This window comes from Nomascus leucogenys, chromosome 18 (assembly GCF_006542625.1).
Source record: "Nomascus leucogenys isolate Asia chromosome 18, Asia_NLE_v1, whole genome shotgun sequence".
Classification (NCBI taxonomy): Eukaryota; Metazoa; Chordata; class Mammalia; order Primates; family Hylobatidae; genus Nomascus; species Nomascus leucogenys.
Genome location: NC_044398.1, coordinates 100,049,931 through 100,073,660, shown reverse-complemented (window position 1 = coordinate 100,073,660; position 23,730 = coordinate 100,049,931). Strand labels below are relative to the sequence as shown.

General features: G+C 57.5%; 2 protein-coding genes and 1 long non-coding RNA gene across 5 annotated transcripts; 2 read left to right on the top strand and 1 right to left on the bottom strand.

Moving 5' to 3' along the window:
- The first annotated feature begins 2,247 nt into the window (after nucleotides 1-2,247).
- Nucleotides 2,248-4,106, top strand: LOC100595748. 2 transcript variants are annotated; one of them, XR_001113563.2, is made up of 5 exons: nucleotides 2,248-2,272; nucleotides 3,195-3,236; nucleotides 3,379-3,411; nucleotides 3,585-3,647; nucleotides 4,007-4,106. It is a non-coding gene; the product is annotated as an uncharacterized LOC100595748 (long non-coding RNA). The 2 variants fall into 2 exon arrangements; XR_001113562.2 differs by lacking the exon at nucleotides 3,585-3,647.
- A 4,005-nt stretch (nucleotides 4,107-8,111) lies between these two features.
- CLDN9 (claudin 9) lies at nucleotides 8,112-18,473 on the top strand. Of its 2 annotated transcripts, XM_030797665.1 has the most exons (3): nucleotides 8,112-8,562; nucleotides 9,903-9,917; nucleotides 16,647-18,473. In XM_030797665.1, the coding sequence occupies exon 3, from the start codon at nucleotides 17,331-17,333 to the stop codon at nucleotides 17,982-17,984; it is 654 nt and encodes a 217-aa protein (XP_030653525.1). In that variant the 5' UTR covers nucleotides 8,112-8,562; nucleotides 9,903-9,917; nucleotides 16,647-17,330; the 3' UTR covers nucleotides 17,985-18,473. The 2 variants fall into 2 exon arrangements, with proteins under 2 accessions (XP_030653525.1, XP_030653526.1); XM_030797666.1 differs by lacking the exons at nucleotides 8,112-8,562; nucleotides 9,903-9,917 and adding an exon at nucleotides 10,160-10,303.
- A 206-nt stretch (nucleotides 18,474-18,679) lies between these two features.
- CLDN6 (claudin 6) lies at nucleotides 18,680-22,573 on the bottom strand. The gene is made up of 2 exons (XM_003269191.2): nucleotides 22,095-22,573; nucleotides 18,680-20,008 (listed from the first exon to the last, which is right to left on the bottom strand). Exon 2 carries the CDS (start codon nucleotides 19,985-19,987, stop codon nucleotides 19,325-19,327), a length of 663 nt encoding a protein of 220 aa, XP_003269239.1. The 5' UTR covers nucleotides 19,988-20,008; nucleotides 22,095-22,573; the 3' UTR covers nucleotides 18,680-19,324.
- Between the last annotated feature and the right edge of the window lie 1,157 nt (nucleotides 22,574-23,730).

Below are 23,730 nucleotides of genomic sequence, written 5' to 3'. Positions count from 1 at the left end.
GGGGACTGCCTGTGTCTGTGGCCCCACCTCCCCTAGATCCTGGTGTTCTAGCTGGGTCTGCGCGGGACTCCCAGGGGAGGGGTGACCCCTGCCTCATGAGTGAGGGGAGGTCTGTAGGAGCACCGACGACCAAGGGGAGAGGAGGTGGGGGAGAGACTGAGAGCCCCCTTCCTGGCCCCTGCCTCCCTGTCCCCCACTGGCCCAGCCTTACCACGCTCCCTTTTTTGCCCCACAGGCCTGGGAGCTCCAAACGGCTATGGACCAGGTAGGGGCGGGGCTGGGGTTCCAGGAGGTCCAGAGTGGAGGCCGTGGGTCCCTCACTTGCTCCCTTTCTCTCCACCAGGCTATTTGGGGGTTGCGAAGGCCCAGAAGCCAGGTGAGCCCTGCCCGGCCTGTCCCTCTGCCTCCCCCAAACCCTGAGCTCCCTCTCTCATTCATACCCCACCTCAGCTCCATCGGGATTCAGGAGAGGGCTGGGAGCCCAGCCAGTGAGGGGGTGTTGGGCTGCTGTCCCTGTCTCCCTCCCAGGCCTCCAGGGCAGATGGGCACCAAAATGAGGGAGGAGAGGCGGCTCCAGGATCCCTGGTTTCTGACTTGGCTCTGAAAGGGGATCCAAAGGCCCTTCGCCCTCTCCTTAGCTAGAATCCCAAACCCCGTGCTCACCCCTCCCTCCCCACAGGCCCCTCAGCCCAGAATGGATACAGAGCAGGTACTGGGGGGCTGGAGTTGCTGGGAGTGCAGAAAGGAGGAAAGAGGTGGGGCCTGGGTCTCCCCCGACCCTGTTCTGAGGGTTTTCTTGGGGGCTCCTGCAGGCTTAGAGGGGATAGAGTCTGGAGAGGCGGCAGCACAAGGTGGAGGGAGGTGCTGCAAGCTCCAGTTCCTAAACTGGGAGAAAAGGGGGGCCAGGCTCCAGCCCCCTTCTGTACCCCAACCTCTCCCCATGCCGCCCCCACAGACCCTGCAGTTCCGACTGGTCATGGACCAGGTAGGGGAGGTTGGCATGGGCACCGGGTGGGGGACAGACGCCGGGTCTGGAAGAGGCCCCTCAGCGAGGAGTGGGCCATGGGTCCCTCACCTGCTCGCATCTCTCCAGGTGCTGGAGAGGGAATGAAACCGCAGAAGCCAGGTAAGCCCTTCCCACTCCTCCTCACTCTCCCTACCTGCAGAAACTGCCTACCCCTCCACCCTTTTCCCCTCCCAAGCTGTACCCTGTCTCCCCAGGGTGCAAGAATGGGCTGGAGCTGGAGCCTTCCTGTGGGAAGGAGCCCAGCCAGGTGAGGGAGGTGGGTGGGACCTGGAGCAGAGGGGAAGAAGGACAGGCTCCAAGGGACAGGGTTGGGTCTCAGCTGGGGAAGGGGTGGGGTGGGTTGGCCTGTCCATTATTCTCCATGGGTCTCTGGCCTGGGAGGGAGCCAGAAACCTCCAAAGCCGAGTTCCTCTCTGCCCCTCTTCCTGCCTTCTCCAAGGTCCCCCACTCCAACCCCGCCCTCATGCCCTGCTCTCCCTCCCACGATACACACCAGGGACCTGGCTGGGGCTCCTGCCAGGTGAAAAGGCAGGGCTAGGGGGATCAGCAGGGGAGACAGGGGTTCACTAGACCCCTCGGGCAGGCTGATGTCTGAACTGGCCTCTTTCTGTCTCTCCGCAGGCCTGCGAGGGACCATGAAGCCTCAGAAGTCAGGCAAGTGGGGGACCCCTGGCTCTGCCCCACACCTCCTTCTGCCTCTCAGCCCTTCTAGCCCCCGCCCCCAGTGTTGCCACACTCATCTCTGCTTTCCCTCTCCAGGATATGGCCATGAACATGGGCCCTGGCCAGGTGAGGCCACTGGGACCAGGGGTGGGGGCCCAGGAGGAAGGGAGAGGGAGGCTGCTGGAAGATGGAGGGGCCTCCATCAGGAGCCCCATCCCTGCCAGATCCCTACGTCCCTCTATCCCCTGCCTGGATCCCCAGGTCCCCCCTGCAGAGTGTGGCCCAAGGGAGCTGGGCTTTTTCCAGCCTGGCTAACGTCCCCCTTAGGTGCTGGGTCTGCCCTAGAAGCCACTACAGGCCGGTGGCTTGGCCAGGCCAAGGCCTCCTGGGTGGCGTCGGTGAGGGCTGGCCTGGAACATAGCCCCACCCCTCCATTCCTTCCCATCATAGGTCCCTGCAATGCAAGGGTCGCTCCAATGCTCCTCCCCAGGTTTCCCACTCCAGGGGTCCCTTTGGACAAAGAGGGTGGCTGGGGCCTGAAATCCCAGCCCCCTTCCGCAGTGCAGAATGGCAAGTTACCAAGTCAGTGTGGAGTGGGGGAGCCTGGGGGGCACTGGGAAGCACCTGGCCCTACGAGGGTCAGGGCCTGGCTGCCATGTCCCACTCTGTCCTCAGATGCCAAGGCTCAGAGAGGGCAGTGACTTGTCACACAGTGATCTGCTGAGGAGAAGCCTGAACTCTGGCCCTGGAACCCCATGTGGTCCCCAGTATGGGAGTCCTTTCCATCCCTGCCCCATGGCATCTGCAGTCTCTCAAGCCCTGGGCTGGGCTCACTCCTGCCCCTAACTTTCCTCCTAGCACCAATGCCAGCCATCCAGTGGGGACTGAAACCTCAGAAAGCAGGTGTGAGGCTGTCTGCCCCCAGGCCCCACATCCCAGAGGAACAAACTCTCAGCTAGGTCTATCCTCTGTCCCCACCCCAGATCAGGGTCACCCTTCCACCACCCTTTTTCCCTAGGCTGCCTCAGCTATTCAGGCACCCTAAGGCCAGGAAGTCTCTCCCCGAGTCTACCCTCTTCTACCCTCTTGCTTTTTTTTTTTTTTTTTGAGACAGTCTCACTCTGTTGCCCAGGCTGGAATGCAGTGGTGCAATTTTGGCTCACTGCAAAATAAGCCTCCCAAGTAGTTGGCATTACAGGCACACACCACCATACTTGGCTAACCTTTGTATTTTTGTAGAGATGGGGTTTCGTCACATTGGGCAGGCTGGTCTCAAACTCCTGGCTTCAAGTGATCAGCCCACCTCAGCCTCCCAAAGTGCTGGGATTACAGGCGTGAGCCACTGTGCCCAGTCTCTTGCTGCTCTCTAAGTTTCTTCTGGTTCCATTCCCTGTGGACAGGAAAAGTCTCTGCTTCTCCTTCAGAGTCCCTAAGGTCGATCTTTGGCCACCCAAGGAGTCGGGGAGGCCTGGGTCCTCTGCACTGACTTCCTTTCTCCTCACAGGTCACCAGCCTCCAAATGGCTATGGACCAGGAGCAGAACCGGGTTAGGCGGCCCTTCCTGGAGTTCCTCCCTTCCCTTCCCCTCCTCTTCCCTCCTCTTCCTTCTGCCATCCCAGGAAGAGGGGAGTCCAGGGCTGTGGCTCTCGCTGACCCCCATCTCTGAGTCACAGTTTTCTCTCCCCCAGGTTTTAACGGTGGCCTCGAGCCACAGAAAATTGGTGAGTCCTCCTGGGCCCCCTACCCATGTCGGGCGGAAGCTGGCATCTCCCTCATGGCTGAGTCAGTCTGTCTGTCCACATCTCCCTGTCTATGAGCTGGTCACCTGGCCCTCCTGATGCTGTCCCTGTTCCACTAGCCTGTCCCTAGCTCCTCTCCAATCTCTATCCTGCAGGTTTAGGTTATGGGAATGGTGTCCTGGGAGCCAGGGTCTTCCCCGAGGCCCACCCACAGCCAGGTGCCTGGTGAGCAGGGGTGGCGGTGGGAGAGTTGGGCTCAGGGCCCCAGCCCGGCCTCTGACACCCTCTTTCCTCCTCCAGGGTTCCATGGGGCCAGTGGTTTTAGGAATGGTGAGTCAGACCCAGGGGACAAAGTGCAGTGGAGTGGGGGAGACAACAGCCCAGGGGCTAGGCGGGAATGACCAGAGTCTCTTGCAGGAGACAGGGTGGAAACTCTGGTGTACCCCAAAGCAGCGGCTCCAGCCCCTGAAGGAAATGGTAAGAAATGAGCTTTCAGGAAGCAGAGCCAAGCCCAACAGGGGCCGGGGGTCCCAGCTCCTGTGGGCAAGGGTACCCCTGCCAGCTCTCCTCCCCACAGGGCAGGCCGGGGTGCTGTGGAACTCTCGCTGGCCCACCCTCCAGGCCTGGGGGGCCAGCTTGAAGCCTGGATATCAGGCTGGAGATGAATATGCTGAGGCCAGGAGCCAGCCAGGTAACGGGATGCCTGGATGAGTGTGTTGGGGCCATTAAAGGTGGCTTTAGGGAACTGGGCCCTGGGCCCAGGTCTACCCACAGCCCCACGGAGATGGAAGGTACACCCCTCTTGGCGGAGGGGATGGAGTGAGTGGGAAGAGGCCAGGAGGGCATAGGCAGGAAGGAGCAGGAAGGAACAGGGCTGGAGGAGAGGCCAGCAGAGCCCAGGACCCTGAGAGCTAGCCCGGACACTGGACCAAAAAGGGGAGGTGATGGAGCTGGGAACAAGGGCCATCACGGACTCAGTTCTCCACACTCTGTCCCTCTACCCCGGGTCCTCTGGGAAGCTGAGGCAGAGCTGAGCCCTGGGCCCTCCAGGGAGGGGGGTACTCCTAGAACCTGGGTTGAAGCTGGGGTGGACGGAAGCTCTCTGGTGACCCGAGTGCCCATGGTCTGTCTGTGCCATAGGGGGCCCCGACGTGAAAAGAGGCAGCAATGGCCAGCTGGGGAATGGCTACGGAGGTGAGAGGGAGGCGCAATGGCCGAGCTGCCTGCCCAAAGGCCCCCCGTGGTCACCCCTCCAGCCGCACTGGGGGACACCCAGCCCTTGGGAAGGACAGCAGTTTCTGCCACCTGTAGGTGGCTGCTGAGTGACTGACCCCAGAAGCTCAGGTCCCTGGGAGGGGAGGAGAGGGCAAAGCCTCACCAGGGCCCCACCCCTCCCTAGCCCGGCTCTACGTCTTTCCAGGCCACTGCCCTCTGGGGAAATGCTGAGCACTGCAGTGCCCCTGGGAGTCCCTCTGCCTCACACCCTCGCCTGCCCAGCAAGGAAGACAGACCCTCGGGCTTGGCCTCCGGTGCTGCCTGGCCGGGGGTCTCCTCTGTGCTAGAACCACAAACGTGCTTCCCTGCTTCCCTCCACGTGCCATGCAAGGGGCTTGCTGACCAGGGTGGGAGTGGCCTGGGCCTGCAGCCACCACCCAGCACCTCATTCATTCATTCGACAAACATTAATGAGGCCGTGTGCCAGGGACCATGTTCCCAACAGGAGAAACCATGAGAAGAAAACAGACTCGATCAACGCCTGCCCTCAAGGAGGGCATCACTTGGTCACCGCCTAGTGGGGGAACCATATCCAAGTTAGGAGACTTGTGCATGGGAAAGAACACTTCATTGTTTGTGTTTTCATTTATAATCCATTTATTAAAGTTGTTAGATAAAAATCTCATTTTCCTTAAGCCTTTATAGTGGCCTTCCAGATATTGTATTGACTAATAATTTGGATGTAAAACTCACTTTCACATTCTGTGATGAATGATCAATTAGTTTATAAATTTCACAGCTCGGCCAGGCATGGTGGGTCACGCCTGTAATCCCAGTATTTTCGGAGGCCAAGGCAGGAGGATTGCTTGATCCTACAATTTCAAGACCAGTCTGGGCAATATACTGAGACCCTCATCTCTATAAAAAATAAATAAGTAAATAAAAACAAATATGAATTTCACAGCTCCACTTTTCCCTAAATATTTTGCATGCCTTAAATGCCTGATTAACAAAATACCCTTAGACATCGCAAACAACAATTAGAAACATAATCGACTTGACTCTCTTGATTCTCTCTCTTTTTTTTTTTTTTTTTTTTGAGACAGAGTCTCGCTCTGTCACCCAGGCTGAAGTGCCGTGGCGCAATCTCGGCTCACTGCAAGCTCCGCCTCCCGGGTTCATGCCATTCTCCTGCCTCAGCCTCCCAAGTAGCTAGGACTACAGGCGCCTGCCCAGCTAATTTTTTGTATTTTTAGTAGAGACGGGGTTTCACCGTGCTAGCCAGGATGGTCTCGATCACCTGACCTTGAGATCCGCCCGCCTCGGCCTCCCAAAGTGCTGTGATTACAGGCGTGAGCCACCGCGCCCGGCGACTCCCATCTCCACAAATAAAAAAATTAGCCTGGCAGGGTGGCGCATGCCTGTAGTCTCGGCTCCTTGGGAGGCTGAGGTGAGAGGATTACTTGAGCCGAGGAGGTCAAGGCTGCAGTGAGCCATGATGGCACTACTGCACTCCAGCCTGGGCGAAAGAGCAAGATCCTGTATCAAAAAAAAAAAAAAAAAAAAAAGTTTCTATCTTCCAATTTTGAATAGATTGACCATTTTATCCTTTTTGTTCTGAGGTACCAGATTCTCACCCATCTGTCATTTACAATTGTTCTTAGGAACTTTAACACAAACGCTAAGTATATTATCACCAAACTTTGCTTTTGAATTGTGATATCGTTTTATCTTTCTTATAAGATAACTGAATGGAAATCTGTGCACCTTGACCCATCCACACAGGATCCTCATACCTGAGTTGCAATGGGTAAACAGCAACGAGAGGACAATCTCACACTCCACATCGGTGGCGTCACGGGGCGGGCGCGGTGGGTCATGCCTGGAATCCCAGCACTTTGGAAGACTGAGGCCGGCGGATCGCTTGAGCTCAGGAGTTCGAGACCAGCCTGGGCAACATGGTGAGATTCCATCTGTATATAAAATATAATAATTAGCCGGGCGCGGTGGCTCACGCTTGTAATCCCAGCACTTTGGGAGGCCGAGGCGGGCGGATCACGAGGTCAGGAGATCGAGACCACGGTGAAACCCCATCTCTACTAAAAATACAAAAAAATTAGCCGGGCGTGGTGGCGGGCGCCTGTAGTCCCAGCTACTCGGAGAGGCTGAGGCAGGAGAATGGAGTGAACCCGGGAGGCGGAGCTTGCAGTGAGCCAAGATCGCGCCACTGCACTCCAGCCTGGGCGACAGAGCAAGACTCTGTCTCAAAAAAAAAATATATATATATATATATATAATATATATATATAAAATAATTATATATATATATTATATATATATAATTATTATATATAATATATGTAAAATAATATATATATATATAAAAAATAATTAGGCCGGGCGCGGTGGCTCACGCCTGTAATCCCAGCACTTTGGGACGCCGAGGCGGGTGCATCATGAGGTCATGAGTTCGAGACCACCCTGGCCAACATGGCGAAACCCCATCTCTACTAAAAACACAAAAATTAGCCGGGCGTGCTGGCGGGCACCCGTAATCCCATCTACTCAGGAGGCTGAGGCAGGAGACTCGTTTGAACCCAGGAAGCGGAGGTTGCATCTGAGACTGCACAAATGCACTCCAGCCTGGGGGATAGAGCGAAACTCCGTCTAAAAAAAGTTTTTTTTTTTAATTTAAAAAGTATAATAATTAGCCGGGTGTGGTGGTGTGCACCTGTAGTCCCAGCTACTTGGGGAGGCTGAGGCGGGAGAACTGCTTTAGTCCGGCAGTTCGAAGCTTCACTAAGCCAAGACCGCGCCACTGCAATGTAGCCTGGGCGCCAGAGTGAGGCTCAGTCCCCAAAAAAGCCACCTAAAAAACAAAAAAAACCAAATTGGTGAGGCGGGGCGCCTCGGTGTCGCAGCGAATCTCCAGATCCTCAGGCCAGGTGGGGGCGCCCACTGCGCGTGAGCAGCGCCTGATATCCAGGCTAGTTGAGGGCGGGGAGCAGCTGCGGCACCTGGGACACAGCCATTGGCTGGGACCAGGAGAGGGCGGGAATAAGAACTTGGAGGAGCGCGCTGATATCTCTGATTGGCTGCCAAGGGCAGCCCTTGCCAGCTGCCGGGAGGGACCCGTAGGCCGCGAGCGCACTGGCCCCTGATTGGTTGGAGTGCGGGGGCGGGCATCTGCGATTGGCTGGGCCGGTCGGAGCGCGGCGCGTGGCCACCTCCCGAAGTAGGAGGTCACGCGCGCGGCGCGCTCTGGGGCCCTGGGGTGGCAGCCGCAGCCAAGCTGGCGGCGCGGCTGCCCCGCTCCAGCTCGCACCCGCGGCTCGCCCGCGCCCGCGCCCACTCGCGACTGGGCCGGGCCCGCTCGACGCTGCCGCCCACCCCGCTGCCCCCGGCGTCCCTGCCGCACCCGCCGTTGCCCAGCCTGCCGCCCGGCCTGAGCCCCGGGCCGCCGCCGCCCTCCGCTCTCGCCCTGGCCGAGCTGCCGCCGCTGCCCGCGCTCCCGCTGCGGCCCGAGCCGCTGGCGCCCTGGGGCCCCGGCGCGCATCTGGCACTGCCCGAGCTGCCGCCTGAAGCCTGCTCACCCGCGCCCCCCGCCGCCGCGCTTGCACTGCAGGACCTGCCGCGCCTGCCCGCGCCCGCGCCGCCGCCCGCGCACCTGCCGCTGCCTCTGCTGCCCGAGGCCGCCGTTGCCGCAGCCCCCGGGCCCGTGGGCGCGCGCGGTCGCCCGCCCCTGCTCTCCGAGCCGCCCCCGCAGCCGCTGCCGCCGCTGCCCGCGCGACCCTCTCCCTTCAGCCTGCTGGAGCCCCCCGAGACCCGCGACCCATGGCCGCTGCCCGCCTTCCCCCCTCCCCCGCCTCCGTATTTCTTCCTGTAGCCGCCCTGCTGACCCGGCCCCTCCCGCGGCGGGTGAGTAGGCAGCCCCCGACAGGGCCAGTGCCCCTAGCCACCTTCCCCGGGCATGAATTCAGAGGACGGGGGTTAGAGCCCAGTTTGGGGAAGAGAGAACGGGAATCGGAAGCAGCCCAGGTTTGGTAGAGAAAAGGAGCGAGTCTGAAAATAGACTCGTCTAAAGATTCGGGTCTTCCATTTTCCCTTGCTGTCCTCCAGCAGGCCTCTTGCTAGGTTATTTGAGAATGTAACCCATCCCCTGGGCTGATAACCTGGCTAGTGATCAGGGCAGCGGGCGGGGCCCACAGCACATGTCCAAGGAAATGGGGATCAAGGGTATGAAAACAAAAGTTTAAAGTAGTGGGCCGGGCGCGGTGGCTCACGCCTGTAATCCCACCACTTTGGGAAGCTGAGGCTGGCGGATTACCTGAGGTCAGGAGTTTGAGACCAGCCTGACCAACATGGAGAAACCCCTTCTCTACTAAAAATACAAAATTAGCCGGGCGTGGTGGCACATGCCTGTAATCCCAGCTACTCGGGAGGCTGAGGCAGGACAATCCTATGAACCTGGGAGGTGGAGGTTGCGGTGAGCCAAGATCGTGCCATTGCACTCTAGCCTGGGCAACAAGAGCGAAACTCCGTCTCAAAAAAAGAAAAAAGTTTAAAGTGCTTTAAGTATATCCAAATGTTTCATTTCTCTTATAAATAAAGGGTCTGGATGCCATGGCTAAGGCCATCCTCAGTGTATGGCTCTTGAAAATTCTGATCTGGCCTCAAAAATCTTTTTTTTTTTTTTTTTTGAGACGTAGTTTCGTTCTTGTTGCCCAGGCTGGAGTGCAATGGCATAATCTCGGCTCACCGCAGCCTCCGCTTCCAGGGTTCAAGCGATTCTCCTGCCTCAGCCTCCCGAGTAGCTGAGTTTACAGGCATGCGCCACCACGCCCAGCTAATTTTTTATTTTTGGTAGAGAGGGGGTTTCTCCATGTTGGTCAGGCTGGTCTCAAACTCCAGACCTCAGGTGATCCGCCCGTCTCAGCCTCCCAAAGTGCTGGGATTACAGGTATAAGCCACCGCGCCCGGCCTTGCAAAAGTCTTCAGAAGTCAAATTTTCCACTGAAACAGGTCCAGGGGTCAGGCTGGCTGTGCACACCAGGGAAGCAGCGGTGTGGATCGATACTGGACCCAAGGGTCACATGCAAGGGCTGTGAAGTCATCCTCGTGGGACAGGAGAGCTTCCCCCACCCCCACCCGCGCTGGGCCCTGAGAGGAAGCTCTTGTTCTCTCCAGCTTTGCCTGCACCCCACCCGCCGGTTTCTGTGCAGCCTCTACAACTTAATAAAGTTCTCTTTGTTCCCTAGGTGGCCTGAGCTCAGGTAATCAGGCGAAAATTCTATCTGGGCTCTTCTCCAGCAGCCCAGGACTGGTATCAGAAAGCCAACCTTGACACTGGGGGACCTCGGAGAGCCCAGGACCCACCACCAAGAAGGGCAGTGTACTAGTTCTTTGTAACTGCAGTAACAATTTTATTTTTTAATTTTTTTTAATTTTTAGTAGAGACACGGTTTCACCGTGTTAGCCAGGATGGTCTTGATCTCCTGACCTCGTGATCCTCCCGCCTCGGCCTCCCGAAGTGCTGGGATTACAGGCATGAGCCACCGCGCCCGGCCTGACCACAGTAACAAATTTATACACACTGTGTGGCTTCAAACAACAGAAATTTATTCTTTACAGTTCTAGAGGCCAAAAGTGAAAAATAAAGGTATGGGCAGGTCCCTGTTCCCTTCACAGCTGCTAGGGGAGGATCCCTCCTGCCTCTTCTAGCTCCTGGTGGCTCCAGGCCCTCCGTGGCTTGTGGCCGCATCATAGGAGTTCCTGCCTCCGTCTCCACATGGCCTTCTCCCCATGTCTGTCTCCAATCTCCCTGTTTTTATGTTGTAAGAGGTTGGATTGTCGTTGAATGTAGGAGCCGCCTGAAATCTAGGGTAATCTCTTTTTTTTTTTTTTTTTTTTGAGACGGAGTCTCGCTCTGTCGCCCAGCCTGGAGTGCAGTGGCGCAATCTCGGCTCACTGCAAGCTCCGCCTCCCGGGTTCACGCCATTCTCCTGCCTTAGCCTCTCCGAGTAGCTGGGACTATAGGCGCCCGCCACCACACCCGGCTAATTTTTTTGTATTTTTAGTAGAGATGGGGTTTCACCGTGGTCTCGATCTCCTGACCTCATGATCCGCCCGCCTTGGCCTCCCAAAGTGCTGGGATTACAAGCGTGAGCCACCGCGCCCAGCCGATAAATCTCATTTTGATATCCTTAAGTTTAATTACGTATGCAAAGGCCCTTCTATCAAGTGAGGTCACGTTCACAGATTCCAGGGCTTAGAGGGTGGAGGTATCATTTTTCGTGCCCCCATCTGGACATGCAGTGTCCTCTCCCCTGTGGGGCTGACCTACCTTCCTAGCTGTCTTCCCAGAATGTAATGTGTCTTAAATCCGTCTTGCTGACCTGGAGCCCTGGGTGCCCTTGGGCAGGAGCTGATGGCACTAGTACCTTGATAAAGTTCTTACTGGCACCGGAAGAGAATAAAGTGACTCTCCTTCCCCTTCTCTGACTTATGGCCAGGTGCCCATTCCCACTGGCTTGCTGCTCCCCGGCTCCCTGCACTTTATATTGTTGAGGCCTCCTCTCTCAGCTAAGAAACAGGAAGTACACAAATGTGTATTCTTAAAGACGGCATTAGCCACGGGGCCCCCACCTTCAAAGGGTGGGAGCGATAACTGCTGCTGGTTGAAACTGACAATTACTACTGATAATAAAGTTAATTGTTACCCAGTCAGTGGAGTCTGCCCAGGTTTACAAGTGAAACCTCCATTATGCTTTTGACAAAATATGCTTGCTTTGAGTCAATACCTACCTCGATCCCCAAGGCGCCAGTCCAGGGATGTGCCAGGGTTGACACAGAGCTGTCTCCTCTCTGCTTTACAGCCAGGAGCCACCTGAGGTTTGGGCAGCTGTGACTTGCCCAGGGAGCCCTGGGGTGGGGCTCGCACGAGGTTCTGGGAGTCCAGCCCGCTGCCCCCTGCAAGTGGGGAGCAAAGGGCACTTCCCTTGCCAGGGACATGGCAATGAGAGTGAGGCAGCAGGTGGAGGGGACCTCTTCCATAATCAGATCAAAATGCAGTTTTCTGCAGAGGTTTCCCTGTACTGGGAGCCTGGAAGAATTTGGGACAAGGAGGAACGGGATGGTGCTTGGGAGGCCCAGAAGAAGGAGAGGCCCTGCCCTGCTGCCCTGTTGGGGAAGAGGTTCAGGAGGCTCTCTTAGCCCACCTAGGGGGCTAGCTCCAAAGTCAGGGTCTGGGTTGGTGTCAGGTGTGTCCTGCTTCCCGCTGTGCACTTGGTCAGGTTCGCTCAGCTCCCTGAGCTTGTTCGTGTCTGTGAAGGTGGGCAGCGAGCCCGTGAGGGTGATGGCTGCACCACCGAGATTTAGCTGCACCTTTTGGTTTGGGAGCTAGAGGACCGGCTTCTCTACCTGTAAGATATGGGTCTTGGCTCCTCCGGGCGCAGTGGGTGACTCTGCCCTTGGGGTTCTTAGTGTGCAGCCCCCACACCCACCCCCACATTGTTCCTGGCGCATGGTAGCTCCTGGTAACTTCCTTCCTTTCCTTTGTTGTCAGGCCACACTTCCCCCTCTAAGAGGCGCGGGTTAACCCGCTTCGACCGTATCTAAGCTGATCTCTGGTTTCTAATGCCCACCTGAGCCTCCCTGCCCCTCTTTGCTCCTAGATGGAACAAAAACGAGGTCCATTTTGTCACTCCAGGAAGGGACTGGTGGAGGGCCGGCTTCCTTTCCTTCCAAGGTAGTACAGTGGGGAAGGTTCCCCTCCACCACCTCTTTTCCCAGACGTGGGGGATGGGGGAGGGGACTTCGCTGGACGTGTTAAAGTGCCATTGAGATGGTAACCACACCAAGGGGCCCCCACTTTTCCATATCAATGGCATTCCAGTCCCTGATTAGGCCCCAACCTTAACCCTTCCGTTCCCAAGATCCAACTGAATTCAGGTGCGCGGGGGCCTAGGAGAGGGTCTGGGACCTCCCAACCTAGGCCTAGTGAGGGCTGAGGACAACAGGCTAATTGCTGCCCATGTGTCCTGGGAATCCTCCCACCGTGGGCAGCTCCCCAACCACCCTCTTCCAGCCTCTCCTAGGCTCCCAGATGTTTCCCCACTTTTACTCTCCCCAGGGGGCTTGGGGAGATACTTTGTTTTATCTTAGAGACCTGGAGTGGGAGACTTGGGGTGGGAGGAGGCTGAAGCCGCAGAGGGCCACTGTGAAGGCAAGTCCAGTGGGTTGGTCACTGAGGTGGGGATGTGCGCATCTGCTGAGCAGCCGCCACCCACACTGCTGGCTAGTCCCTGGAGCGTGGGCTTGCTTTCCTCCTTGCTCCAGTGTGGAGATGTTGGGCCAAAGAGGAATTGGGGTCTTAAAAACCTGGGGTCGGCTGGACGCAGTGGCTCACACCTCTAATCCCAGCAGTTTGGGAGGCCGAGGCACGCAGATCACGAAGTTAGGAGATTGAGACCAGCCTGGCCAATATGGTGAAACCCCGTCTCTAATTAAAATACAAAAATTAGCCGGGTGTGTTGGTGCATGCCTGTAGTTCCAGCTACTCAGGAGGCTGAGGCAGGAGAATCGCTTGAATCCAGGAGGCAGAGGTTGCAGTAAGCTGAGATCATGTCACTGCACTCCAGCCTGGGTGACAGAGCGAGATTCCGTCTCAAAAAAAACACAACACAAAACTGGGGTCCCCAAGCAAGTGTGGTGGTGCTTGCCTGTAATCCCAGCACTTTGGGAGGCTGAGGCCGGCGGATCACTTGAGATCAGGAGTTCGAGAACAGCCTGACCAACATGGTGAAACCCCGTCTCTACTAAATACAAAAAAAGAAAAAAATTAGCCGGGTGTGGTGGCGCACGCCTGTAATCTCAGCTACTTGAGAGGCTGAGGCAGGAGAACAGTTTGAACCCAGGAGGCAGAGGTTGCAGTGAGCAGAGATTGTGCCATTGCACTCCAGCCTGGGCAACAAGGGCGAAACTCCGTCTCAAAAAACAAACAAAAAAACCCCTGGGGTCCTTTTATGCCCTTTCCGGGCACAACGCTCCCCGGATGTGTGCAGCTTGCCACTGGGCTACAATGTAGGGATTTAGAGCTGACTGGGGGACCAGTGAATCACCGAGGCAGGGCCCGACGGCAAGTGGACCAGCCATCCCAGTTTCCCTGGAGGACCCAATTTTCAAACTGGGAATGTCCCTCAAAAAAGGGGGATGAGCTGATCACCTTAGGCCTTAGGACGAGGAGGACTTGTTCCAGCCCAGGGAAGAGAATAGCCCCTGGGTTGGGGCTGCTGGGTTGGGGGGACTTCAGAGAGCCAGGCTTCCTGCTGCCTCCTGACAGCTGCCCAAACCTGTGCGGCTGGATTCCTGGAGTCCCCTAGAAGGCTGTGAGGGAGCCCACTGACCGGCTTGCCTCCTTCTGCAATCTCTGCTCTCCCCACCCCCACCCTGTGAAATCTGAGCCCCAGGGGCTGGGTGAGCTGGACAAACCCGCCACAAGATTCCCTGAGTCCATCGATGGCCACTTTCCAGCCCCTGTATTACCCCCCACCGTCTTCCAGACTCTGTGGGGCCTCCAGGTCAGCCCCCCTCGTACTGGAGGAGCCCCCCTCAGTGGAGAGGCCTAGGGGGTGGTGAAGAGGAGGTGAGGCTTCTGTTTACCTTACAGACCAGCTGATTGGCAGTGACCTGTCTCTGTGTTTGCAGGGGAGGATCTTAAGCTGTTTTGGGTCAAGGCCCCTTTGCAAATCTGAAGGAAAGTGTAAATCTCTCTTCCAAAAGTATCATTTTTTTTTTAAGAGACAGGGTCTCACCTAGGATGGAGTGCGGTGGCATAATCATAGCTCACTGCAGCCTCCGACTCCTGGGCTCAAGAGATCCTCCCACCTCAGCCTCCCGAGTAGCTGAGACTACAGACAGGAACCACCTAATTCAGCTAATTTTTGTGTATATATATATATATATATATATATATTTTTTTTTTTTTTTTTTTAGAAATGGGGTCTCACTGTGTTGCCCAGGCTGGTCTCAAGCTCCTGGCCTTAAGCAGTCCTCCCACCTTGGCCTCTTAAGCGCTGGGATTACAGGCGTGAGCCTCAGTGCCCGGACCCAAAAGATGCTAAAACCCTTTCACAGAAGTGATGCTCATACCCCTAGGTTTGAACCCTGACCGCTCCTTGAGGTTAGAGCCCTTTATACACAATGTCCCACCGACTAGGTGAGGGGCACTGAGTAGGGGTGTGCCTGGCCACTGGCTCCCCAAAGGCAGTGCCGTGAAGTGGTGCAGCCACCAGATGTGTGTGGTGGGCACCTCCAGCCCTGCCCGCACCGGCCAGTGGGCTCCAGCACACCCCAGCCCTCCCAGCACCAGGCAGGTGAGAGGCAGTCCCAGGTGAGGGCCCACTCTGAGGATCCTCTGTACCTCCCTGGAAAGTGCATGAATGGAGAGAATCTTCCTCACATCCCTTTTCCTTTTTTTTTTTTTTTTTTTGAGACGGAGTCTCCCACTGTCACCCAAGCTGGAGTGCAGTGGTGTGATCTTGGCTCACTGCAACCTCTGCCTCCGGTTCAAGCGATTCTTCTGCCTCAGCTGGGATTACAGGTGCCCGCCACCATGCCCAGCTAATTTTTTTTTTTTTTTTTTTGAGACGAGTCTCGCTCTGTCGCCAGGCTGGAGTGGAGTGGTACAGTCTTGGCTCACTGCAACCTCTACCTCCCGGTTTCAAGTGATTCTCCTGCCTCAGCCTCCAGAGTGGCAAGTGGCTGGGACTACAGGCTTGTGCCTCCACGCCCAGCTAATTTTTGTATTTTTAGTAGAGACGGGGTTTCACCATGTTGGCCAGGATGGTCTCGATGTCTTGACCTTCTGATTTACCTGCCTCGGCCTCCCATAGTGCTGGGATATCTAATTTTTTGTATTTTTAGTAGAGACGGGCTTTCACCATGTTGGCCAGGCTGGTCTCGAATTCCTGACCTCGTGATTCGCCCATCTTGGCCTCCCAAAGTGTTGGGATTACAGGCGTTAGCCACTGCACCTGGCCGTCACACTGCTTTTTCAGACAACAATCCTCAGAGGTTCTTAGCACCCAGGCAGGGGCTTGAGGGAGTTCATGAACCTCCCCCACAGATGAGGGGCACATGTTTGTGGGTGCATGTTCTGTGAGTCCCACGGGGTTTCTCAAGTGGGTCTTTGACCAAAGGAGGTTAAGGACCTTGACCTTCCATGATCTGTCCCAGGTAGGGGTCAGGATTTGAGCTTTGGTCAGTGGGACTCCCAGGCTGTCCCCATGAGTGGAATCACAGGCTCTGAGGGGGTTTTTCTGGAGGTAAGGCTTTCCTGCAAACTGGAAGGCAGGTCTTGGGGACACTTGAGTCCCTGGACTTAACCCCTGTGCCCACCTCTGGGGTGTTTTGGCCTGGGAGGCCTGACTGGCCACTCACTCACCTGCCTATGGAACATAACCGGGTCCTGGGCTGTGCCCCACCCTGGGTTCCAGCCCCAGCCCCTCCCGCCTCCATCCCCCTTCCTGAGTGCCCCCCAACCTCCACAACGGGCCCCTTATCCTCTGGCCTCTGGAGATCTTAGGCAGCTCAGCTTAGCCTCGGTTTCAGCAGCAGGGGTGGTAAGAGCGCACCTGAGCTGAGGTTGAAGCGGGGGGTAGTTTTCTAGGCCGTTGCCAGGGCGATGGCACCTGAGCTGGGCGCCAGGCACCTGTCGTCTGGGGAACAGTGCGGGCGGGGCCCTTCCCCCGGGAGCTAGCGGGGCCACTGGGCTGAGACCGGGGATGGATCAGATTCCAGAGAGTCCCAGGCGGGCGGGAGTGTGCGATACTCGGGGAGCTGGGGCATGTTTGCATCACGAAACTGGGCCGGGGGAGAGCAGAGGCAGCTGGGGAGGGGCTGCGGGAGGAGAAGGCTCAGGAAGGCAAGCCGACGCCCCCTGTGTGCGTTTCTGTCCTGAGCCTGTTACTTTTTTGACCCCAGATCCCTCTCTTCTTCCTCAGCTTGTCCTCCGTCTTCCCCTCCTTTACCCTTGGTTCCCACATGCACAGATGCTACGGACACCCTTCGTCCCCTGTCCCCACTCAGCCGCGGCGTCCCCCGCTGGCCCCCAGGCCCCTCATCCATCCGCTGCCCACGAACCCCCAGCCCCGCATCCTCCCCGTGGCTCAGGTCTCCCCTATCCTGGCCTCCCTGCACTTCACTCTGCTCCTCCCCTGCCTGGGCCTTAAAACCCCGCCTGCAGCCGAGAGCCCGCAGAGTCCCCAGGTGGCACTGTCAGAGTCGCTCAGTGGGAACCTGCGCCAGCCAGCAGGAGACGCGGATGGGCCTGGCAGTGCGTCCGGAGGGCCCCTGCGAGCTCAGCCCAGGTGTGACAGCGGGGTGGTAAGAGCAGCAGCACCCTCAGGGCATCCGATGGGCGGAGGCCCCTCGAGGTGACACCCACCACTCAGCCGAGCGGGACTACGAATCTGCTTTGTGCTCCGCGAGGACCAGAAACACCTGCAAGAGGCACGGAGAGGAGGCGCCTTTCAAGAGGTTCACGGAACTGAGGACTGGCCTGGCTTGGGGACACCAACAAGCCTTCCCCCTCCTGCCAGACACAGAGACACCCACCCAGCACACCAGACACACCCTCTGAGTCACCTAGGCCGCCTGAGGCTGAGAAGACCTAACTGAGGGGCCAGATGGCTTCGACCGGCTTAGAACTACTGGGCATGACCCTGGCTGTGCTGGGCTGGCTGGGGACCCTGGTGTCCTGCGCCCTGCCCCTGTGGAAGGTGACCGCCTTCATCGGCAACAGCATCGTGGTGGCCCAGGTGGTGTGGGAGGGCCTGTGGATGTCCTGTGTGGTGCAGAGCACGGGCCAGATGCAGTGCAAGGTGTATGACTCACTGCTGGCGCTGCCGCAGGACCTGCAGGCCGCACGTGCCCTCTGTGTCATCGCCCTCCTGCTGGCCCTGCTTGGCCTCCTGGTGGCCATCACAGGTGCCCAGTGTACCACGTGTGTGGAGGACGAAGGTGCCAAGGCCCGTATCGTGCTCACCGGGGGGGTCATCCTCCTCCTCGCCGGCATCCTGGTGCTCATCCCTGTGTGCTGGACGGCGCACGCCATCATCCAGGACTTCTACAACCCCCTGGTGGCTGAGGCCCTCAAGCGGGAGCTGGGGGCGTCCCTCTACCTGGGCTGGGCAGCGGCCGCACTGCTTATGCTGGGCGGGGGGCTCCTCTGCTGCACGTGCCCCCCGCCCCAGGTCGAGCGGCCCCTCGGACCTAGGCTGGGCTACTCCATCCCCTCCCGCTCGGGCGCATCTGGACTGGACAAGAGGGACTACGTGTGAGGCGGAGGTTTCCCCTGGGAGCCCGCTGCTCCCCACTGCTCCGCCCCTTCGACCTTGGCCTGGTGACCAGATGCCCTGCTCCATCACAACCTCCTTCTCCAGGAAAACCCACTTTCCAAAAGCCCAAGCTACACCTGGCTGCAGGGCTGGGTCAGCTGGCCTGGCTGAGCTCTTCTCAGTGGGGTCCCCTTTGATGTTCTCCCCCAAGCTGGGCAGCCCACAGGTGTTGGGAACCCTGGCCTGCCCCTGTTTCCCCAGTAATTGTTTCCTTCCGTTGCCCAGGACACTGGCTGGCCTTCCTTCTCTTCTGAGCCCTCCCCTGCCCCAGGAACCCTGGCCTCACCAAAACAGCAGCAGCTCATTGGCTCTAAAACCAAGGAGCAGACCATGCCCTCCCAACCCTGGAGTTGTCAGGGAGGGACTGCCCATCACCTCCCTCTCCCCAACATCCCCACCCTCGAGTCGGAAATAAAGAACATTTGTAACTGGGCTCTCTCTAATCTGTGCGCCGCCGCTGGGGCTGGGCAGGGACAGCCAGGTGGCCTCCCTTGGTGGCTGTCAGGCCAAGGTCTGGCTCCAGGTTCTGCCTGGTGGGTCTGCTCACTCAAGCCATGGGCAGAGAGGATCATGACTCACTTATGTCCATCTCCTGCCCTAGCCAGGGTGGGCACTCAGTAACCCCCTGCAACACCAAATGCACTAACAAAACATGCTTTATTTGGTAAAAATGTGAGTGTAAAGGGGGTGAGGCGGGGCGGGCAGGGCAGACGCATGCAGTGTTGGAGGTGGGGGCGGGGGTCTACATAGCTGGGACCTGGCCCTGGGGGGTGGACGTCCTATCAGGACGGAAGAGCCAGAGGTCAGAAGTTCCGGAGGTGGGTAGTCCTTTGGTAACAGATCACTTGCTTTTCCAGGGGTGAAGAGAGGAGCTCCAGAGGCCTGAGTAGGATGGGGGGCAGCTGTCCAGTGACATCTAGGGAAGGCCGGCCCCTAGCAGCAGCAGGAACTCTTGGGGACAGTCTGTCTTGTTGCAAAGGCCAGCACAGCAAGCAGCCTCCACATTAGTTCCACAGCTCGACTGGCTTCTAAGATGGGCATGTCAAGATCCAGAATCTCAAAGCATCCCCTCTTTGGCTCCATCATCCAAGGGTGAGAAACAGCAGAGCCTAAGTGGGAGTCTGAGTCACCATCTTGGTTCAGTTTTCAAATGAATTTTAAATATCCTCAGTCAAAAGAAAAATAGGAGGCAGAAACAAAAGATACGAACCCATCCCAAAGCTGTTGGGCACTGCCACTTCTGGATGGCTCTAGCGCCAGGGGAGCCCCCATTCCCCTCCACGTCAGACGTAATTCTTGGTGGGGTACTCGGAGGGCCCCCGAGAGATGGCAGGGGCAGATGTTGAGTAGCGGGCCATGTAATGGCTGGGGCCCCGGGACCCCCTCGAGGGGCAAGTGCAGCACAGCAGCCCCCCACCCAGCAACAAAAGGCCTGAGGCCGCCCAGCCCAAGTAGAGGGAGGCCCCCAGCTCCCGCTTTTGGGCCTCAGCCACCAGGGGGTTATAGAAGTCCCGGATGATGGCATGCGCCGTCCAGCACACGGGGATCAGCGTCAGGACCCCTGAGAAGACAAAGACAATCCCAGAGGTGAGCACCAGGCGGGCCTTGGAATCCTTCTCCTCCACACAGGTGGTACACTTGGCCCCAGCAAGGTAGACCAGCAAGCCGAACAGGGCCACAAGGAGAGCGATGACACAGAGGGCACGTGCAGCCTGCAGGTCCTGCGGCAGTGCCAGCAGTGAGTCGTACACCTTGCACTGCATCTGGCCGGTGCTCTGCACCACGCAGGACATCCACAGGCCCTCCCACACCACCTGGGCCACCACGATGCTGTTGCCGATGAAAGCGGTCACTTTCCACATGGGCAGGGCGCAGGAGACCAGGCCATTCACCCAGCCCAGCAGTGTCAGGACGACTCCCAGGATCTGCATTCCGGCAGAGGCCATGGCGAGGTTGAAGGAGCTGCACTGTATTTGGGACAGAAGCACAACAAGGTGAGGCCTGGCGGGCCCAGACCTCAGGCCACATGTGGACAGGACACTAGGGGCATGCACCCTGGAAAGTGGTCATCACATCCTGGAACTCAGTCAAGACATGCTCCCTGAGCCTCACTTCTTGTGGGCAAAATGAACACTTAATGCTTTAGCATTTATTATTCTTTCTAGTTATGTGACAGGCACTGGCTCATGACAGTGAATGTGCAAGCAGCCCTGCCCTGGCTATTCTGAGTGCAAATGAAAGATAACAGGATGAAACCTGTGCAATGACAGTCCAGGGCGAGAGCCAGTGATCAGGCTGCAAGGCGGCAAAAAGCAGATGAGAAGACGGTGCGATTTCCAAGCAGTTTCCGTGTAGAATGGTTCAGTTCTAGCCCTGAGTTTAAGGCTCAAAACTTGTCCATTTCTTTTTTTGTTGTTGTTTGAGACGAGGAGTCTCGCTCTGTGGCCCAGGCTAGAGTGCAGTGGTGCCATCTCGGCTCACTGCAACCTCTGCCTCCCAGGTTCAAGCGATTATCCTGCCTTAGCCTCCCAAGTAGCTGGGATTACAGGTGCACACCACCACGCTCGGCTAATTTTTTTTTTTTTTTGAGACGGAGTCTCGCTCTGTCGCCCAGCCTGGAGTGCAGTGGCGGGATCTCGGCTTACTACAAGCTCTGCCTCCTGGGTTCACGCCATTCTCCTGCCTCAGCCTCCCGAGTAGCTGGGAGTACAGATGCTCATCACCACGCCCTGCTAATTTTTTCGTATTTTTAGTAGAGACAGGATTTCACTGTGTTAGCCAGGATGGTCTCGATCTCCTGACTTCGTGATCCTCCCGCCTCGGCCTCCCAAAGTGATGGGATTACAGGCATGAGCCACCGCACCTGGCCCTAATTTTTATATTTTTAGTAGAGACAAGGTTTCATCAAGTTGGCCAGGCTGGTCTCGAACTCCTGACCTCAGGTGATCTGCCCGCCTGGGCCTCCCAAAGTGCTGGGATTACAGGTGTGAGCCACCGTGCCTAACCAAAACTTGTTAATTTCAACACTAAGATTGGAGATCCTAAGCTTCCTCCCACCACCCAATGTCCCTCACAACTTGGTTCCATGCCCCAGGCTGGCAGACACCAGGACCAGGAGAGATGAAGAAAAGCATCACTAATCCCCCACCTAAAAGCAGTTCCTTCCCCAAAGCCGCTGGATCACTCCCTGGTCCCACCCTTCTGACCTCCCCTAGGGGCTGGAGAGCATAGCCTCAAGGCTGAGGGCCTTTTCCTCTGAATTCTAGACCAAAATGCTGTGCTAGACTCCCCTCGACACCAGTTCTCCCACCTCCACCTGGCCTGCACCTGTATCCCCTCAGTGTTGGAGGTCGCGGAGGGGATCACTTCTGACTAGGGCCGGGCTGTGGCCTCCCATTGCCCAGAGTTCTTTCATTGTACGGCTTGGACCTAAACTAATCCCGGCCGGCAGTGGCCGGAGGGCAGGCTCTACTCATTAGCCGGGGGCCCCAGGCCTGGGCGGAGCAGGCCACCTTGGGGAGACTGGCTGGGGCAGGGTGCCCCAGCGCCCAGGTCCGGCCCTTAGGCCTCTGGCCGAGTTAGCGTCGGGGCCACGCTAGTCTACGCGCCCAGGCCTCTTCCCTCAGAGTGTGCCCCTGCCCCTTTCTTTTTCATGCACTGCATGAAAGACTCTGTCCGAGGGCGCCCCGGCTCACCCGACCACCCCAGCCTGGGAGCCGCGCGCCCAGGAGGGGTTCTGTAGCTGCAGTGGCCGCAAGGTCCGCTCCCCCAGGTGGGGGGCGCTCCGCCCCGAGAAGCAAGGCGGGTGGGGGAGGGGCGCCCGGGGTTTCGGAGTCTTTGTCCCTGGGGAGGGGGAGGGGCGTTTAACCCTTGGGAGCCCCGAAGGACCCTATCACCTCGGAGGCTTGGGCGCAGACCGCCCGACCCCCTCAGGGACTCGCCCATCTAGGTGGCCGCAGCCCGAGTTCGCACGCACCCCTACCCACGCCGCCACCACCCTGCACCCGGCCCCAAGAGGCGTCTCTCCAACACGCACACTTGCCCCGGACTCACCTGCGAAGGAGATAAGGGAAATTCCTAGGCCGAGTGTCGGGACAGGGGCGGAGGCGGGGGGTCTTAAAGAAGCGGTGACGTCACTGGACCACCGCCCCGGAGGAGGGGCAGAGACCCTGTCCCCGACGGCAGCGGGCGTGCGAAACCCAGGCTCGTCAGACGGGGGCGCTGGAGGCTGGGGTCGCTGCGCCCGCCTTGGGCTGGCAGACGTCCAGACTCACCCAGGGTGAGGGCGCCAGGCTTAAGGGAGAACAGAGCTTGAGACTCCGCTTCACCACTTAAGCAGCGCGGTGACATGGGGAACTCACCTAACCTTCCTGAGCCTTCGTTTCCTACTCTGCAAAATGGAGATAACAAGTCTGCATTTTAGCATGTAACTACGTCCTAAGGTACAAATTAAAGGGCATACTATTGGTATTATTTTGGAGAAATATTTTCACTGTGTCACCCAGGCTGGAGTGCAGTGGTGCGATCACGGCTCACTGCAGTCTCAACCTTCCGGGCTCAAGCGATCCTCCCGCCTCAGCCTCCTGAGTAGCTGGGACTACAGGCGGCACACGCCACCGTGCCCAGCTAATTTATGTTTAGTTTTGTATAGACAGGGTCTTGTTATATTGCCCAGGCGTCTCGAACTCCGGGACTCAAAGCGATCCGCCCGCCTTGGCTTCGCACTGCGCTGGGATTACCGGCTGAAGCCACCGCGCCCGGCCAGATAATATTAGTTTTATGTTGGTATTTTTTGTTGTTGTTGTTTGTTTTTGAGATGGAGTCTTGCTCTGTCGCCAAGGCTGGAGTGCGGTGGCGCGATCTTGGCTCACTGCAAGCTCCGCCTTCCGGGTTCACGCCATTCTCCTGCCTCAGCCTCCAGAGTAGCTGGGACGACTACAGGTGCCCGCCACCACCCCCGACTAATTTTTTGTATTTTTAGTAGAGACGGGGTTTCACCGTGTTAGCCAGGATGGCCTCGATCTCCTGACCTCGTGATCCGCCCGCCTCGGCCTCCCAAAGTGCTGGGATTACAGACGTGAGCCACCGCGCCCGGCCTGCTTTGTTTTTTTGAGATGGAGGCCCTCTCTGTCGCCCAGTCTGGAGTGCAATGGCGCTATCTCGACTGACTGCAACCTCCGTCTCCCAGGTTCCAGCAATTCTCCTGCCTCAGTCTCCCGAGTAGCTGAGATTACAGGCGCCCACCACCAAGCCCGGCTAACTTCTTTCTTTTTTTTATTTTTAGTAAAGACGTGGTTTCACCATGTTGGCCAGGCTGGTCTCGAGCTCCTGACCTCAAGTTTAATTGTTATACCCCCCCGGGCCCTTAAGAAAGCTGTAGTGGCCAGGCTAACCTGGGCAACATAGTAAGACCCTGGTCTCTACAAAAAATACAAAAATTAGCCGGGCGTGGTGGCGCAGGGCCTGTGGTCCCAGCTACTTGGGAGGCTGAGGTGGGAGGCTCACCACCTGAGCCCAGAGAACCGTGATCGTACTACTGCACTCCAGGCTGAGCAAGAGTGAGAGGCATTCCCAAGAGCAAAAAAAAAAAAAAAAAAAAAAAAAAAAAGGAAGCTGTAGTGATCTCTGCGTGGATTGGTCGTGTGTCTGATTTCTTTTTATTGTTTGTTTGTTTATTTATTTATTTATT